We start from the raw sequence: 16,456 nt of genomic DNA, 5'->3' as shown, positions 1-16,456 counted from the left end.
AGGAACATTTCCAGAAGGTTCGTTTGTCGTTAGAAAAAATAGAAGCTAAAAGCAAGCTTTGGCAAACATCCCTTGTCAATTGTCTGATAACCGTAATAGAACGGTGTGTTTTGAAGTTCCCAGGAGGTTTCAGGAACAGTGCTGACTTTGTTAACCAGAATAGAACATTCCCAGAACGTTGTGAAATGGTTGCTGAAAAAAACGTTAGGGAAACATTGTATTTTGGTTACTAAAGTCAGTGCTGTTTCCTGACATGAGAAGAACGTTCCCCCTATCCACCCTGGGTTACTGTAAGGTTCCCGAGAGCGTCATATTATTTAAAGGTTACTAGAACTTTAGGGAAACATTATCTGATCCATCACAGGTTACCACAATGTTATTTAAAAGTTGTGGGAACGTTATGGGAACGTTCTCTGAATCAAAACAAGAATGTTAAGCTATATTTCTGTAGAAAAAAAAAAAATAAAAATAAGAAGAAGAAAGAAAAAACTTTCCTGGAAAACCAAATGTTCTCAGAACCAAAAGCTAACATCCCCAGATCATTCTGGGAAGACGTCATTGTTAGCTAGGAAACTTCCATGACTTTTTTGCTTGTTAGCAGAACTAGCAGAGCAGCTCAGACAGTGAACATGGCCTTGGCTACGTGACTGCATTTGAAGGAGGTGGGAAATAATCTATATTTGTTTCTACCCCAAACTATTCATTTAAAGGGGAAGAGAAAGGATAGACAGCAAAGATCACAAGAGACCTGAGTTTGCCTGAGTATTTAAGCTGTTAATGATACTCAGCAAAAATAAAATAGGAGGCTTCATTCTCACAGTGAGTTTACTGTAGTAACACTGTAATGGCCACCAGAGGGCGCCATTGGACAAACAATGCATCATCTCACTAGTGGTTCAGAGGAGCATATTTTATAATCATCCTCTGTGAAAGACTATAGAATTTTATAATTATTAGGATTAATAATTATAGGATGCAACGATTATGCAATGATTTAGTTTGAAATACCCATTATTAGTTTCCATTTAACATCTATGTCAGGTAAAATGTTTAACAACATGTATGTGATGTTAATCCAATGCATATTATATTAACCAGTTTATCTTAGGCAAAACTTCCTCTGAATATAATCACACAATAAATCAGTCACAAAGCACAGACTGTATAGATTGTGAAACTGGAACTTAAAGTACTTAAGGAGAATTGTATTTCCTTGAGTATAAAAAGACCAAATCTTATACTCCTTACATTTTCATTTAAAATCTGTATTTCTGTATTTATAGTTACAAATCATGACTCAGAAGTTATTTTTTTTTACCACCATTTTTTTGCCACCATTCACTTAATTTAAACTTGTGTTATTGACTTTATCTAGATCTTTTAAAGAAATCTATACAAATTTGTGCAGATACTACAACAACAATCTTTGTTCAAGGATAATTGACTGTTATTCTGACTTGTTCTTCATACAGTACTTTATTTAGAAAACCAGAAACAGTAAATTATCTCCATATGAAATTAAACATTTTTTATATGGAATATTGAAGATACTAAATGTCATTGCATTTAAACCAAACTAATAATTCATTTATTTCCCCTTAAAGTAAGTAGCAGTGTTAATAGAACAAGGGTATTCAGATTTTCATACATAAAATGTCATAAAAAGTCATAAAAATGTACTAAACCTACACTAAATAACTCAAACCTGATCCTAACTGTATCCTTCATAACTGTTATAACTTGATTTGTGTGAATTGTTTCACATTTACAAGTGTCAGACCATGAATTCTACTTTCACTTATAATAATTCAGTTTTTAGTTTTCAAACATACATTGAGGCCTGTTGATCTTAACACGACCAAATATATTTCAAAAGCCATGTGAAAGTGTCATGTCTGTTTTCTGTCTCTTGACAGTCAGTACTATTTCACTATTTCACATCATCTTCTGGACAAATTTTCAGCAGTCTGGTGCAATGACATTAAATAAATCCCTTCTATTATGATCATATTTTGGAGACAGTCGAACATTCTTCCCACTATTTTTGCTAAATTGTATGTGATCTTAAAAGACATCTTATTATTATTATTATTTTTTAAATTAAGTAAATCACATGTGAAAACTACTGTGTTTTCTAATTATAGCTTTGTTAATTTTGTTAAGTGGTTAATTTTACCTGACCCGTGATCTCAGTGCTACTGTATGACCAGTCATAATTAAATATATAGCATTTAAAAAAAAATTGTTATTTTTACTGTGCTGAAACACCATTTTTACTCAGCGTGCATTTCACAATCCTTAAAAAAAATTCTTACTAATAATATTCAGTGAGTGGGTTGTGGAGAATGTCATGATGTGCACGGCGAAGAGATTCTTCCTTCCTTCTTCAGCCCCATGCAGCATCCGTGGTAGAAAGGATCCAGTGGATTCTTCTGCTGATTGGGAGACATTAAAAAAAAGAAAACAAAAAAAAAAATCCTTTTTGTAACATTACCATCCCTCGTTCCCAGAAACAGAAAGCACAAAGTGCTCTGTCTTGAAGACTTTCTCACGGTGGAAAAACGAACTGTTACAAAGTTCTAACACTGGAGACTCCTTCCAAACAAAGTTCTCCTTAAAAAATTCACCATATCGATGATTATACATTTTTCTTTGCTAAATAACAACACAATCTTTAATCCTTTAATTATCTGTCTTAGATTATGTGGAGCGTCCACCATACAAGTTCTCATGAATTATCTGGTACTATAGAAATTATAATGCATTAGATAGCCTTGTAGCAATCACCACTGTGAAAATTGTGTATGTGAATAAAATGCTCAGTAATGTTCCTAGTGGTATGCTAGGAGCGAGACTTCACAAAGATGCGCTGAAAGTCTAGGTTATTTATGGGCAGTGTGCTAAATGGGAACAGGTGGTTGTGTTTATGAACTGGAGAACTGGAACAAGGTAGTGCATCATGTGACAGGTCATGTGACCTGGTTTACGGTTCCTTGTTAGGCTGAGGATTCTGGAAAATGGAATTCACGTTGGTGCCTGGATCAGATGTTACAGGAAGCCAGCATTGATGTGTGCAAGAGCCCAGTATTCTGTAGATGGCACTCATATTCCTGCGCCACACCGTTCAGACATTTTAGGTCACGTTAAAGAAGTTTGGTTACTTTTATAATAACTCGAGTGAGCACAGGTTCCAAATCATGTGCCAGATCTCTCAGGAGAGATTCAACAGTCTGCTCCTGGGATCACTGCAAGGGCTTTGGATGCTCCAGGATGGGTGTGCTCAGGTCTGTTGATTTTGTTTAACTGTGTAATCAAAGAAAGCTGAGAAAAGGAATAGAAGAGCCAGGTTCTCATGCTGGAGGATTACCATCTCCACAGGTCTGATCAGAATCAGACGGGATTGGGGTGTTTGTGCAACAACATAGACAATGACAGGAGGCATGGCAACGTGCCAATGTATAGTTTCATATAAACATAGACTAGTTTATTAAATTACACTGTTTAATCACAAACAGTCCAGGGTTTACACGTATGCGTTTGTGAACCTCAAATGAGGAGAATGTTAAGAGCTGCGCATCATTACTGAGATGTGTGTGTGTGTGTGTGTGTGTGTGTGTGTGTGTGTGTTCACATCAAGTGTCAGTGGCAGGTACATGCATGTGAGTTAAAGAGAAAGAAAGTGTATTTTAGGGTATGGGAGAGAAGTAGGAACTTGGTCACAGAGAGTAAGTGCTGTGTGTATATGTGTATGCATGGCTGTGTGTGTCTATAGAAGGTGAAAATTTCAAAAAAGCTTTAATATTTCAGGATAATAGTAACAACATACAGTGAGATGTGCTGTCATAGGAGAATCTTCAACAATAAGATAGTGTGATGCAGAACAAGTTTGTTTTCCTATATAACACGTCCTGCAGTGTTGTATTTCTCATATACCCCAGCAATTTGCCAGAGATTTGCCTCAATCCTCCATCCTGGGCTCAGGTTACTGTCTGTGTGGAGTTTGCGTATCCTCAGGGGTCCCACCTCACACCCAGTGATCCTGGGATAGACTCTGGATCCACTGTGACCCTGACCAGGATAAAGCTCTTACTGAAGCTTGATGAATGAAATATAAATCACAGGCTAAAGTTGACTAATGTAATTGCATCACAGTACTGTCATTTTGATTAATTGTATGAAATTTCAGCTTTGTCACACACAAGAAGACATTTGCACATAAACCTGTGTCTGTCTTTGTGATATCCACTTGGATACAGAATCCTTCATGACTGTCTTATCAGTAATGAAACCGATCGCTCCGTACAGTGACTGACATGCAACTCCTTGATTTCATCTTAGAAGAAAAATGTACTAAAAGTAGGGAAACGGTGAGGACTTGAAGTTATCCCGGGGCAGAGGAGTTGATTTAGCACCGGATATTGGTAATTCATTTGTTAGCACTTGTTATTATGCAAGCTTAAATCCGTACTTACAGATTGTAAAAGATGGTGAACTTTCCAGGTGTTTTTTGAGTACAAGCAAATCAAAGTACTTTTACTTGAGTTAAAAAAACAACTTCACTACATTTTTAATAGCATTACGGAATAAAATAATACCCTGATTATAAATTTAACTCTGGGAGAATGTAATCCATTCATTCATTCTCTGTTCTGCTTATCCTACACAGGGTCGGGGGTAGCCTGGAGTCTATCCCAGGGAACTCAGGGCAAAAGGTGAGGGACACCCTGGATGTGGGGTGTCAACCCATCACAGGGCACAACTGCACACACGATCTAGAAATGCCAATCAACTTACAAAGCATGTCTTTGGCCTGGGGAGGAAACCGCCAAAGCACGGGGAGAACATGCAAACACCACACACAGGGTGGAGGTGGGATTTGAACCCCCCAAACCCAGAGATGTGAGGCAACAGTGCTTACCGCTAAGCCACAATGTGACTATAAGCCAATTAAAGCAATTCAATTTCGAGACCCAAACAAAATAAAGCAGCTTTCTGCTGAAAGTCTACATTCATAGCCAGCAGCAGCAATGTCTGAGACAGTGCAGACAGATGAGCATCCTCGACCCAATTGATCAGCTATCTTCTGTTTTAAATCCTTCAAAAAGGAAACAGCGTGATGATCTGCAAATTATATGAGCCAAAATTCATGGCGTTATCACCATTTCACAGTGTAACATCCAACCGGCGGAATCATGTACAGGTAAGCCATTATCTAGCTGAGTGTGCTAAAGTAGCTAGCCAGATGTTTGAAGGTTTTACAGTAAGATAATGCGAAAGGGCCTCTTTGCTAGATAGCTAACTATGTAGCTAAAGACGTGTGAATGAACATGTGCTAGCTATCTAGGTAAGAAACTTAGAAAGCTACTTAGACTCAACAGCTAGCTAGCTAATGTTACCTTTCTTTGTATTTTGTTGAAGGTGGTGTTCACTTCAGTTGTGTCAACTGGAGAAATATAAAAAGTTATTTGTAAAGTAATTACACAAACATTTTTTCACGTGCCGAATTATTTACTCTTACTTGAGTAATATCTCTTTTAAAGAGATAATATCTTCTAAATTTCAGCCTACAAGCCCTGACACACCAATTTCCCAGATAGATGGAGAAATGCCATCCTGAGCCGAGCAGGTCACAGAGTTCAAGTCTAACCAGTCGAGGAATCTCTCAACATTTGTCTCAGTGTTAACGCAGTTTTGACAACAGCAGGGGGTCTTTCTCACACACTCTCTTCTCCTGCGTGTATTGATGTGGAGAACGGAGGGGGTGGGTGGTGGGTGGGGGCCTCTTCTTTGACCCCATTGGCTGAGAGTGCTTGAACGGACAGGTCTGCCTCCAGGGCAGTTTTAAAGCTCAGTATGTTCTTCAATGTGCTATATTACACAGTTGTTCCAGGTACCACAGGAAAATACCCAGGAGCCTTTGGAGAACATGCATGTTTTTGCGTAGATGTTGTTTTTGGTTCATTTGAGAAATGACATTCAGTTCAGTGTCATATTTATAGATTTATAGATGCAAGAATAAATTTTTAGGTCACATGCAGGAGAATATGTCATTGTTACGCATTGTGTTACGCACCTCAAAGCAATGTGTATCTTATATTCTTTGAAAAACAGGGCATGTAGGTAACACATTGTCTCATCTGTGGAGCAGTAATGGACAGATTTATGTACATTATGAATGTATTATGCATTAAATTACAGGAGGATAGACCCATATAAGCCTGCGAATCAGTTTTCCTGTTTCAGTGTGAGTCCATTCAAGCGCATATTAAATAAAAATAGAAACATATCATGAATAAGCAATATCACACAATATAAATTAGATTACACACAATGCCCACATGAATTAAAATATGCTTTGACATTTCATAAATGCTGTATCTGCACTACCTCAAATAGACCGATTCATTTGACTCACATTGCCCAAGAATGATAATGATAATAAGGGTCAGTATCCTGATTTACTTTGTCCTTGCATGTTCCTGTTTTCTTCCTTTTTTCCATCTGCACTGACGTATAATTTTGTGTGTGTTCAATACAAAGCAAACAGCAGTGTGTGAATGAGGAAAGTCTCGACTCGTCAGCAGTCACTTATTCGTTTATTTCAGGTTATTTGTTATCAGGTAATGCAAATGCAATATACAATATTGTAATACAATATATTCCTTTACAATATATTATTACATTACAATTGACAGTTTCCTAGCACATGGTTTCCATGGCACAATGCCGAAACACTGTTTGGTCACAGAGAGTGTACAGACACACTCACAGGAACACACACTGTGCCAAGGACAATCCCTGGCACACGATCAAAGAGTCAGGAAAACTTTTAATTTAAAAGAAGGATCTGGAAGTGCAAGAGTACAATGAGTTAAAGCAAGGTCAGAGAGTCACAGTAAAGGTTTATTTATTTATTTATTTATTTATTGCATTTTGCATTTTGCTAGAATAATCTAAAGCATACATTTATTGCATCTGAGAATAAATAAAATAAAACAATTGATTTATTTATTTAATTTAAAAAATTGTTTACATAATACAAAGTAAAACATAAAATAATTATCTTATTCCTCTTATTTTTATTCTTTCGTTTAAAAAAAATCGCTAAAATATATTTTTTTTCGACCAGAACAATTATATTGAATGGAATGGAATTCAAGGAGGAGTTTTTTTTTTTTTTTTTTTTTGTCGCTGAGTGACAGCTAGGTCACGCGTCTTGTTTTGGATGCTGTAGCCCCGCCCCTGATTCACATCTAGCCAATCAGAATGCGCGAAGAGAGGCTGTGGCTGGTATAAAGCCATGGAGCGGTCCTGGCAGGTTAACTGTTGGGCTGAGCGGTTTCTGTATTTTCACATTGATTAGAGATTTATACAAAGTGTTCGCGCATTGTACTATGGGAAAAGAAAACATCTGGTTGTTGATCATCGGAATTTCTGTTATTTCATGCAAGGCTCTGTCAAATTCAACTGAGACACCTTCTGCAAGTAAGTAAAACAGTTTTGCACTCAAGTTAAAATGTTCAGAAATCATAAAAAATATTATAATGTATCTAACATGGTATCTATCTTTGAATATAAAGTCTCTCTCTCTCTCTCTCTCTCTCTATATATATATATATATGTATAAGGAAAAAAACTATTAAACTTATGCATATTAAGAGACTTGCATTACACTTATGTATATTTAGAGACTATTATAATGTATAAAAAACTATTACAACAACTATTATAATATATACAAAACTATTACACTTATGCATATTTAGAGTCCTGAATAGTATTTATATACTATATATATATATATATATATATATATATATATATATATATATATATATATATATATATACACACACACTCTTATTAGTGTACTTGTAACTGGCTGTGCTGCTGTAGATGAATTTCCCTCAGGGATGAATAAAGTCATCTATCTATCTATCTATCTATCTATCTATCTATCTGTCTGTCTGTCTAGTTATCAGTTCTGCTGATGTATGTAACTATGTGTATAATATAAGTATTCATATACAGGTTCGAATATTCTGGAAATCTAGACAAGTTTCTTCTATGATTTCACCAAATTCCTGGAATATTCTTTGGTCAGTCACTCTCCTCTGCCTTTGACACGTGACCTCCTAATACTTCATTTTTCCACTTACCATAAAGGTTCACTATTATTAGATCAGCTATTGTTAGGCCCATTCGATCTTCAGCTCCAAGGTTGCAGTCACACTGATGTTTTTCTGAGTCTAACACGTTTAAGCACAATGAACCAGAACCAGAATCCATTCAGGACTATAAGGGGCTTATTAAACTCTAACTTCATTGTCAGGTAACACTGCTCACTGGAGAACAGACTTCGGAAACATCCAGTCCAAGTTCTCACTGAGAAACGCAGAGTTCCCGGATGAGGATCTGTGCTACCTCGTCCCGGGAATAAGAGAGACTATATCAGACTGCAGATTCAAGCTTGATGCGCAGACCTTTCTGGTGATCCACGGCTGGTCGGTGAGTTCAACATGCACACCTGTGTTCTGGATGCAATCTATAATTCCTAGATTTGGGAAACATTATGCATTGAAATTCCCTAATTCATGCATATTTGCAAAACAATCAGAATACATACATACATATAGAATATCCTATTGCTATTCGTATTACTTTGATGTATAATAGCTAAACCTGGACATTTTGGTATTATTGGTATAACTGTGGTTTTTACAGGTTGCAGGACTGTTTGAAAGTTGGATCGCTAAGCTGGTGTCTGCTTTGTTCGAACGCGAGCCCAATGCCAACGTCATCGTGGTGGACTGGCTGAGCCGTGCCAGCCATCACTACCCCACCTCAGCTGAGAACACCAGACTAGTGGGCAGGGATGTGGCCCAGTTCATTGACTGGTTAGAGGTACAAATTAGGACAGGTTCAATTTCCATGGAATGTGATTTTAAATGCTTTTTTTGTTTGTTTTAATTTACTGTTTACTCCGAGATTTCATTGTTTCACACTGCCTGTTTTCTCTTTTTTCTGTAAAGGTTATAGGCTACCCACTTGAGAAGCTACATGTTTTGGGGTATAGTCTGGGTGCACACGTGGCAGGCATCGCAGGAAACCTCACCAACAACAAAATCAACAGAATCACAGGTCAGGTTTTAGCCCACACCCTACTTATCCCACACACTAATTTTACTTGAGATGTACTGGCTCTGCTCATAGACCCTATAGACAAAGCAAGCATCTGTTGGGTTTTAATTCATATGTACATGTTAATATCTCATTAGCCAGTTGTTTTGGGATTAGCTATGGATTGAAAAAGGTTAGTATAGTTAGAATAGTGTATCTACATAAAATGTTCACATTCTCTCTTTATCCTTGAAGTGTCCAACACAAAAATATTACCTTCTTTTCTATGCATTGACTACCACATATATAGACCTTTTATGTAGGCTACTGGAAACCATTTCTTATAATATTGTTATTTATGCATTGGCGACAAATCAAATTTCACCTTTTTTATTTTTTTTCCTCACTCTTTTTACAATTTTAGGTTTTGACCCAGCTGGCCCAACCTTTGAGCACGCTGACAGGCCAAACCGGCTCTCCCCTGATGATGCGAAATTTGTCGACGTCCTGCACACGAATACCAGAGGCAGCCCGGACCTCAGCATCGGCATCCAGAGACCCGTGGGTCATGTGGACATCTACCCCAATGGTGGCACCTTCCAGCCTGGCTGCAGCCTGCAGAACACCATGAGGATGATCGCTACATATGGCTTGCACAGTAAGTCATTGTGCTTATGCTGACATCAGTGATAAAGACATCAGTGATATGCTGACATCAGTGATACTGAGCTACAGATATATAGATCATGTATGTATGTATCAGTTACCACCGCAGCTTCTCTCTATTACAGTGGTGATGATGGGTCCTGTGGTGTTTAGTGCCATCAATCATCTGAATATTAAAGCAACTTTATTAGCTGAGGTTTATTATATGGCTGTTCATCTTAAACCATTTTATTCAGTAACTACAATGAAACTAATAGCAGCTACAAGAATGAGGAGTTAATGGAATAAAATTAGATATGATAAGAGGTCAAACAGCTATTATTTAGATATTAGAGGCAGGTGCCTAGTGGTCTTCCCACAAGTACACTTTAATCTTTATGATTGTCTTGAATGAATTTGAATTCATTTAGATTTTTTTAAGTAATTTGAACACTATTCCCTCTATTAAAATTCCAGAGTTGTGAAACACAGTCAGAAAGCACGCTGAACTCATATTACAAAAATCAAAAACAAAATCATTTGTTAACAAAATCATTACATTACAAAATCATCCATGTCACATTTTTGATTATCAATAATCTTCAGAAATGGTAAAGTGAAGAATACAATAAATCTGTTTTTACCTTAGGCTAAAACATTAGTAGGCTAGCCAGCTAGCTAGTCACTAATAAATTTGCTAGTGTGAGATGTTTCTTCCAGGGTTTTGGTCCTTCGTGGTCAGATAAATTTAAGCTATGTGGATTTTATCTAAATGAAATGGGTTTCTAGACATTTCCGGAGCAACTGAATAACGTTTCGAAGTCCTTGCTAGCTAACTAGCTGTTTGTCCTGAGGTAAAAAATACTTTGCTTTACTTCAAACCTCTCCATCGCATAAATCCACCAATCTCTCTTATTTTTTTTGCCAAAATTCCATTTTTTACTACTATGAATTATTTAATAAAAACAGTTAACCTAGTTGGAAATGTATGTAGTTATGTAATAGCAGGAAACACTAGGGCATGTTAGGCGATGGCTTCTGGGAACATTAAACGGTTAAAGATTTATGAATGTTAAAAAGATTTATTTCCTGTGCCGTCTGTGTTCCACCTGCGTTCTTAACAGACATGGACCAGCTGGTGAAATGTTCTCATGAGCGCTCGGTGCACCTGTTCATCGACTCGCTGGTGAATCAGGATCAGCAGAGTCTGGCGTACCGCTGCAGCTCCAAAGAAGCCTTTTACAAGGGCCTGTGCCTCAGCTGCCGCAAGAACCGCTGCAACAAGCTGGGCTACAACGTCAACAAGGTCCGAACAGCCAGGAGCACCAGGATGTACCTTAAGACACGTGAGATGATGCCCTACAAAGGTATGCGCAACCATCCGACCCAGTATTATTTAATTTTATTTGCTAATATTATGTTCCTGGCTTTTTTGGTCTTTTAGTTGTGCTTTACTAATGTACATGGCATTTTTTTTTTAATCTCTCTAGTTTTCCATTACCAGATTAAGGCACATCTCTTTAGCCTTAATAATTTGGCCCTGGACAACCAGCCTGTGAAAATATCTCTGTATGGAACTCATGATGAGAAAGACAACATCCCAATAGTTGTGTAAGTGCCTATACTTTCGGACACAAATTTGTAATTTGTGTAATATGAAACCTACTTTTTAAATTTATTTCATTATGAATTGCTCACGGTTGATAATTACTCAGTAACTACTATTAATTCTGCATATACTGAACATACTACTGTATATGTAATTATGTGAGTAAGGTAAGTCTGGATGTGTTCTGGGAGTTTAAGGGGTTAACTTTACATATGAATTGTACTAAAACAAATGTCAAGGAAAGTAGTAACCTCATTTTGGTGATCTGAACATTTCCTGTGTTCCATTACAGCCCGAGCATGATCACCAACACCACCATCTCTTTCCTGGTGACCTCGGATGTGGATGTAGGGGATCTGCTAATGCTCAAGATCCAGTGGGAGAGCGATTCATACCTGCCGAGATTCTTCAGCACCAACCGGTTCCTGATTCGCAAACTGAGAATTAAATCTGGCGAGACGCAAGCCAAGTGAGTATCAGTCATGGATGACAGTATGTTTTTCTCCTAATTGTTCTTTCAGCATTTTTTTTTTTCATTTTTGTTCTTGAATTATTCTATTGTACTTATTAGTATTAAATATTATTTTAGAGGATTTATACTTTATAAAAATCTAGACAATACCGTATAATAAAAAAACGAACACTTGAATTCCCATTACAAACCCCACACTTTTTACTCCTTACATTTTTCATATAGACATTAAAAGTATTTGCTACAAATCCGGATTCAAATATTCTTTTCAGTACAATCAATCCAGCTACTGTGCATTTCATGTTCATATATACAAAGACCCAGTCATATCCATACCAATATTATACTCACTCACTTCACACATTAACGCTAATGACAAGTAGACTCTGTCTAATGAAGAATTTGTTTAAATGTCAAATGAACAACCGAGATGTGTTTAAATACTATTTGACTTCATATGAAGAAACAGTTATGACCATGAATCCTGCTTTAATTCCAACCTTTAACTTAAGTTGTGTGAATTGTAACAAATTTGCACCATGTTAAGAATGAGCTGACTAATTTCAGTTAAAATAATTTTTACTCTTAGTAAATACTTTTTACTTGTAATTTCACCTAGCTACCTCCAAATTTAAACTACACAATTTCACTTAATTATAATTGTATCAATAAGACATAGAAACATAAAAATAAAATGTGGCACTAATGACTGACTACATGCTCAGAAAAAAAGTTTAATTATGGATACAAAGCTCATGTCTGGAGAAAGTGAATGTAATGCACCTTTAAAATGTTTTGGACCTTTGGGAGCAAAAACCTTTTATTATGTAAATGTGACATCAGAAATCAGTTTTACTCTCTAAAGAATCTGTACCATAATGCTCTACAATGTGTTTACGCTATTTATTTGTACCTTTCCCCTTCCAGACTGATTTTCAGACCCAAGGATGTGGAATTTGGGAGCCTCACTCAGGGCGCTGATGGTGTGATCTTTGTAAAATCCAATGACAATCCCCAGAGCAGGAAAGAGGAGAGGTAAAGACAACGGGATAAAAACTAATCCATTGTGTACGATCTGGGAACAAGCCAGACCATTACGTTTGTATGAACAGCACAACTGAAACATTGTTCTTGTTGCCGCTAATTGTTTTAATTTTTTTTTTCAGGTTACACAGGCTTAAAATGCATGGCAGCTTCTTCAAGCAGGATGGAAACGAGACAGCGGCAGACGTGAAAAATCCAGAAACGCAAACAGAGAACACAGTAACGGCAACCACAAAGATGGTCACGCAGAGTTCCTGAAGCGGTTGCTGTGAACTTTAATGCTATCTGCAATCAAACTAAAGACTTTGGAGATATAATAATGTCTAAAAAAAAACGTGTATGTTGAGCTGAGTGAAATTAGAAACAGAAGGTGTGTCTGTATATATTATTAGAACATAAACTCTAAAAAACTACTTGAAAGATTAATTAATTGTGGCTATAGGATATTTTGTAAATAATTATATAACACTTTGCTGTTACATATTGTGTATTATGTTACATATTACATCCTATTGTATTAATGCTACTTTTAAATTCAAAACTGTCAGTTGCTCTTTTTATATAATGAATGTCATATAAGTTTGTGGCCTAAATATCTGTTGCATAACATGTTAGATCTGTGATTCAGTGCTACATTAGAGCTACCTCTGCCCAACAGTCCACTAGAATTCAACATTCCAATCGGGAATTCAAAACTGCTGACTTTTCTTCACACATATTTAAAACATAGATTAGTTGAATTCCAGGAAAACGGTGTATTTTTTTGCAATTTTAAATGTATAGTATGGTGTGTGTAATATGGCTGTAATATATATTTGCACTCCAACCAAATGCCCTTGATGTATATATTTAGGAAGTATGTATAAACTGGGAATTCCTACATCCTCTGTGTACAGTACATTTAACCTGGCTCTTGGTCCAAAAGACATTTAGATCTGTAGATTTTACACGACGAAGCATGAGTTTTCCAAAGTCATTGGCGGACAGAGATTATCGGTACATGGCAGAGCAAGCGTCACATTGAACACTCTCTCTACCAGTTAAAAAGGGAAATTGAGCCCAGTGAAAAAATAATACAAATACTAAGATTGTTAGTACTAACCCTGTCCCTAACCATGCAAATAATTATCAATTTGCAAGTGTTTTTCTAACAACAATGCCATTGTTTAGGATATTTATTTAGACCTGACTTAGAATGCATTTGAATTGTATATAGTGCCTTTTAAGTGCAATCTTAAGTACTTTGTATTTGCAAATGTATATTTCAATAAATCAAATAATGCCTTATGTTACCAAGGTCTATATATAATTTCCCAAGTTTTGAACACACTGAAACAACAGAGTTCTTCTTCATCACTGTTCCAAAAACCGTTGTAAGGGAATTGGAGGACATTTTAGGCAACTGTTACACTTGTGTGGGTTTTATAGAATTGAATAATGGCCAACTGCTTCAGTACATTCCAACCATTTATGCTTTACCTTACAGCAAAATAAATAACCACTGTAATCTGATTGACAGGAACCATTGGATACACACACACACACACACACACACACACGCCTTCATAGCAGCCATAAGCACACAGTTGGCTGTAGTAAAGACTTCCAGTGTTCTCTCTCTCTCTGTCTCTGTCTCTGTCTCTCTCTCTCTCTCTCTGTGTGTGTGTGTGTGTGTGTGTGTTGTGTATGTGTTCAAAAGAATGAATGCCTGAATGCGTCCTCTGTTTTGCATTGTGGACACTTGAGAATTTCACACGCCATGTGATTCTATTCGCTATGCTGTCACTGCACAGGATGAATTACACAGTGTGTGTGTGTGGTGTGTGTGTATGTGTGTGTGTGTATGTGTGTGTGTGTGTGTGGGAGCACTGTTGGAAAAAGTTCAGAGTTAGAGAAATTTTAGCAAAAAGGCTATTTTGATTGTAGATTTTAGCAACTTGGGCTTAGAGCTTGATGCGATGATACTGTTTTGGGGAATTTGTCCCATTTTTCTCCCTAATTTGGTCACAGGCCACCTCCAACCCACCAGCCAGCTCTCCTCAACCAGCTCCCAACAGCTACCCACGACCATCTCTTGACGATAGGGTTGCACCACTCAGGAACTGATAAGATGATAAATTTTAAAGATGTTAGAACAGGAAAAACACAAGGCTAGACTCTGAAAGTGCATTAAAATGAAGTTTTGTTATTTCATTAGTTTATCATAAATCAGTAGAATTTATTGCATTGTAAAAGTTAAAATGTTTGCTCGTATTAAATGTCTCCGTTTTGAATGGTTTGTATGACTGACATTTTGAATGAATGTGTCATAACTTATGAAAATATAAACAGGATTTTGTAAATGACTCTGCTGTAAATGTGACTCTGAACTGGATCAGGTGTTGGAAAAAGTCTCCACACACCAGCAACACAGCCAGGATCATGCTTGGTGTCAATGTTCCAGTGTCTATTCCAGCCTTCAGCTGCAGCTCCTGTCTCAATCTCAAGCACTTTCCTCTTGTCAGCAGCTGGGTGATTATAGTGGAGGTGTGAGGTTTTTTTATATTTGGCACCTGTTGGAGAGTTACCTCTTACGGCATTACCGTGATGTGATGGTACGAGCGTCACTTCATATGGCTGTGATTAAGGAGAGAATGTGATATACCTGTGGAATGCAAGAATGATTCATGTCTCACTGTCTGTGTGTGTGTGTGTGTGTGATTCATGATAACATGGTAACAGTTTATTCAAGGGTCATGTTCATAGAGCTGCATGAACCCTATAGAAGCCCTTTCTGACAGCTGACATAACCCTGCATAGACATTTATTAAGGCTAATTCCAACAGGTGATCATTCTGAAGGCAATTTGACATCACATCACTGTCAAGTCACAGATTTTGGTGACATAAAGGTGTTATATAAGACCCATTCAGCTCTGTAGAAAGGAACAGTATAGGAGTTCATTTGTACCAACAGCAATCACAATGTACAATAGCTCTTCACTGTGCTGGGAAACTATTTTGCATTGTCAGTGTTTGCACTGCACTGCCACTTTAATTCCATTCAAGTATATGCAATGTTTACACCCACTGCACTGCCACATCACACTCTTACACTCCTTTTTTATATATACAGCACTGTGTAAAGGTCTTAGGCACCCTATTTTTTTTTAGTACAAACTTTGTTATAGATTTTTATTTTATGACTTCTGTATTATTGATTCAGTACAAAAACATTTTAGATTTCCAAAGAAAGTTTTCCAGCACATAATTAAATGTTACAGAAAAATGTTTGTATGTCAGTAAAGAAAGCAGCATATTACATAAGAGACACTTTTCAGACAAAAAAAAAACATAATGAAGGCTGTCGGGTTTCGCTGCAGAAATAAGAAGCGAGTCGACAGTCAAAGTCTCCAGAAGAACTCTGGCTGCTTCTGCAAGATGCTCAGTAACACTTACAGCTCATTTCCTTATAAAACTGCACACGCTGTACCTGAGACTACTATTATTTTTTTTTAAAGTGAAGGATCGTCACACCAAGTATTGACTTTGTTCCATTTAGTACTGTTTACTGCTCTTTATAGTATT

At 36.9% G+C, this 16,456-nt stretch overlaps 1 protein-coding gene across 1 annotated transcript; it reads left to right on the top strand.

The window, feature by feature from the left end:
- Positions 1-7,308: 7,308 nt before the first annotated feature.
- On the top strand, positions 7,309-14,182 carry LOC113533484 (lipoprotein lipase). The gene is made up of 10 exons (XM_034297792.2): positions 7,309-7,485; positions 8,333-8,508; positions 8,725-8,904; positions 9,033-9,141; positions 9,545-9,778; positions 10,890-11,132; positions 11,256-11,376; positions 11,667-11,843; positions 12,774-12,881; positions 13,013-14,182. The coding sequence occupies exons 1-10, from the start codon at positions 7,395-7,397 to the stop codon at positions 13,146-13,148; spliced, it is 1,575 nt and encodes a 524-aa protein (XP_034153683.1). The 5' UTR covers positions 7,309-7,394; the 3' UTR covers positions 13,149-14,182.
- The last annotated feature ends 2,274 nt before the right edge of the window (positions 14,183-16,456 follow it).

Source organism: Pangasianodon hypophthalmus, chromosome 21 (assembly GCF_027358585.1).
Source record: "Pangasianodon hypophthalmus isolate fPanHyp1 chromosome 21, fPanHyp1.pri, whole genome shotgun sequence".
Lineage (NCBI taxonomy): Eukaryota > Metazoa > Chordata > Actinopteri > Siluriformes > Pangasiidae > Pangasianodon > Pangasianodon hypophthalmus.
The sequence above is the reverse complement of the archived record's forward strand: the minus strand, read 5'-3'. Positions and strand labels throughout refer to the sequence as shown.

Coding starts and splice junctions, on each gene's coding strand:
- LOC113533484 (XM_034297792.2), top strand. CDS start 7,395: ATGGGAAAAGAAAACATCTGGTTGTTGATCATCGGAATTTCTGTTATT. Junction 8,905..9,032: donor AGTTCATTGACTGGTTAGAG/GTACAAATTAGG, acceptor TTTTCTGTAAAG/GTTATAGGCTACCCACTTGA. Junction 11,844..12,773: donor TCTGGCGAGACGCAAGCCAA/GTGAGTATCAGT, acceptor TTCCCCTTCCAG/ACTGATTTTCAGACCCAAGG.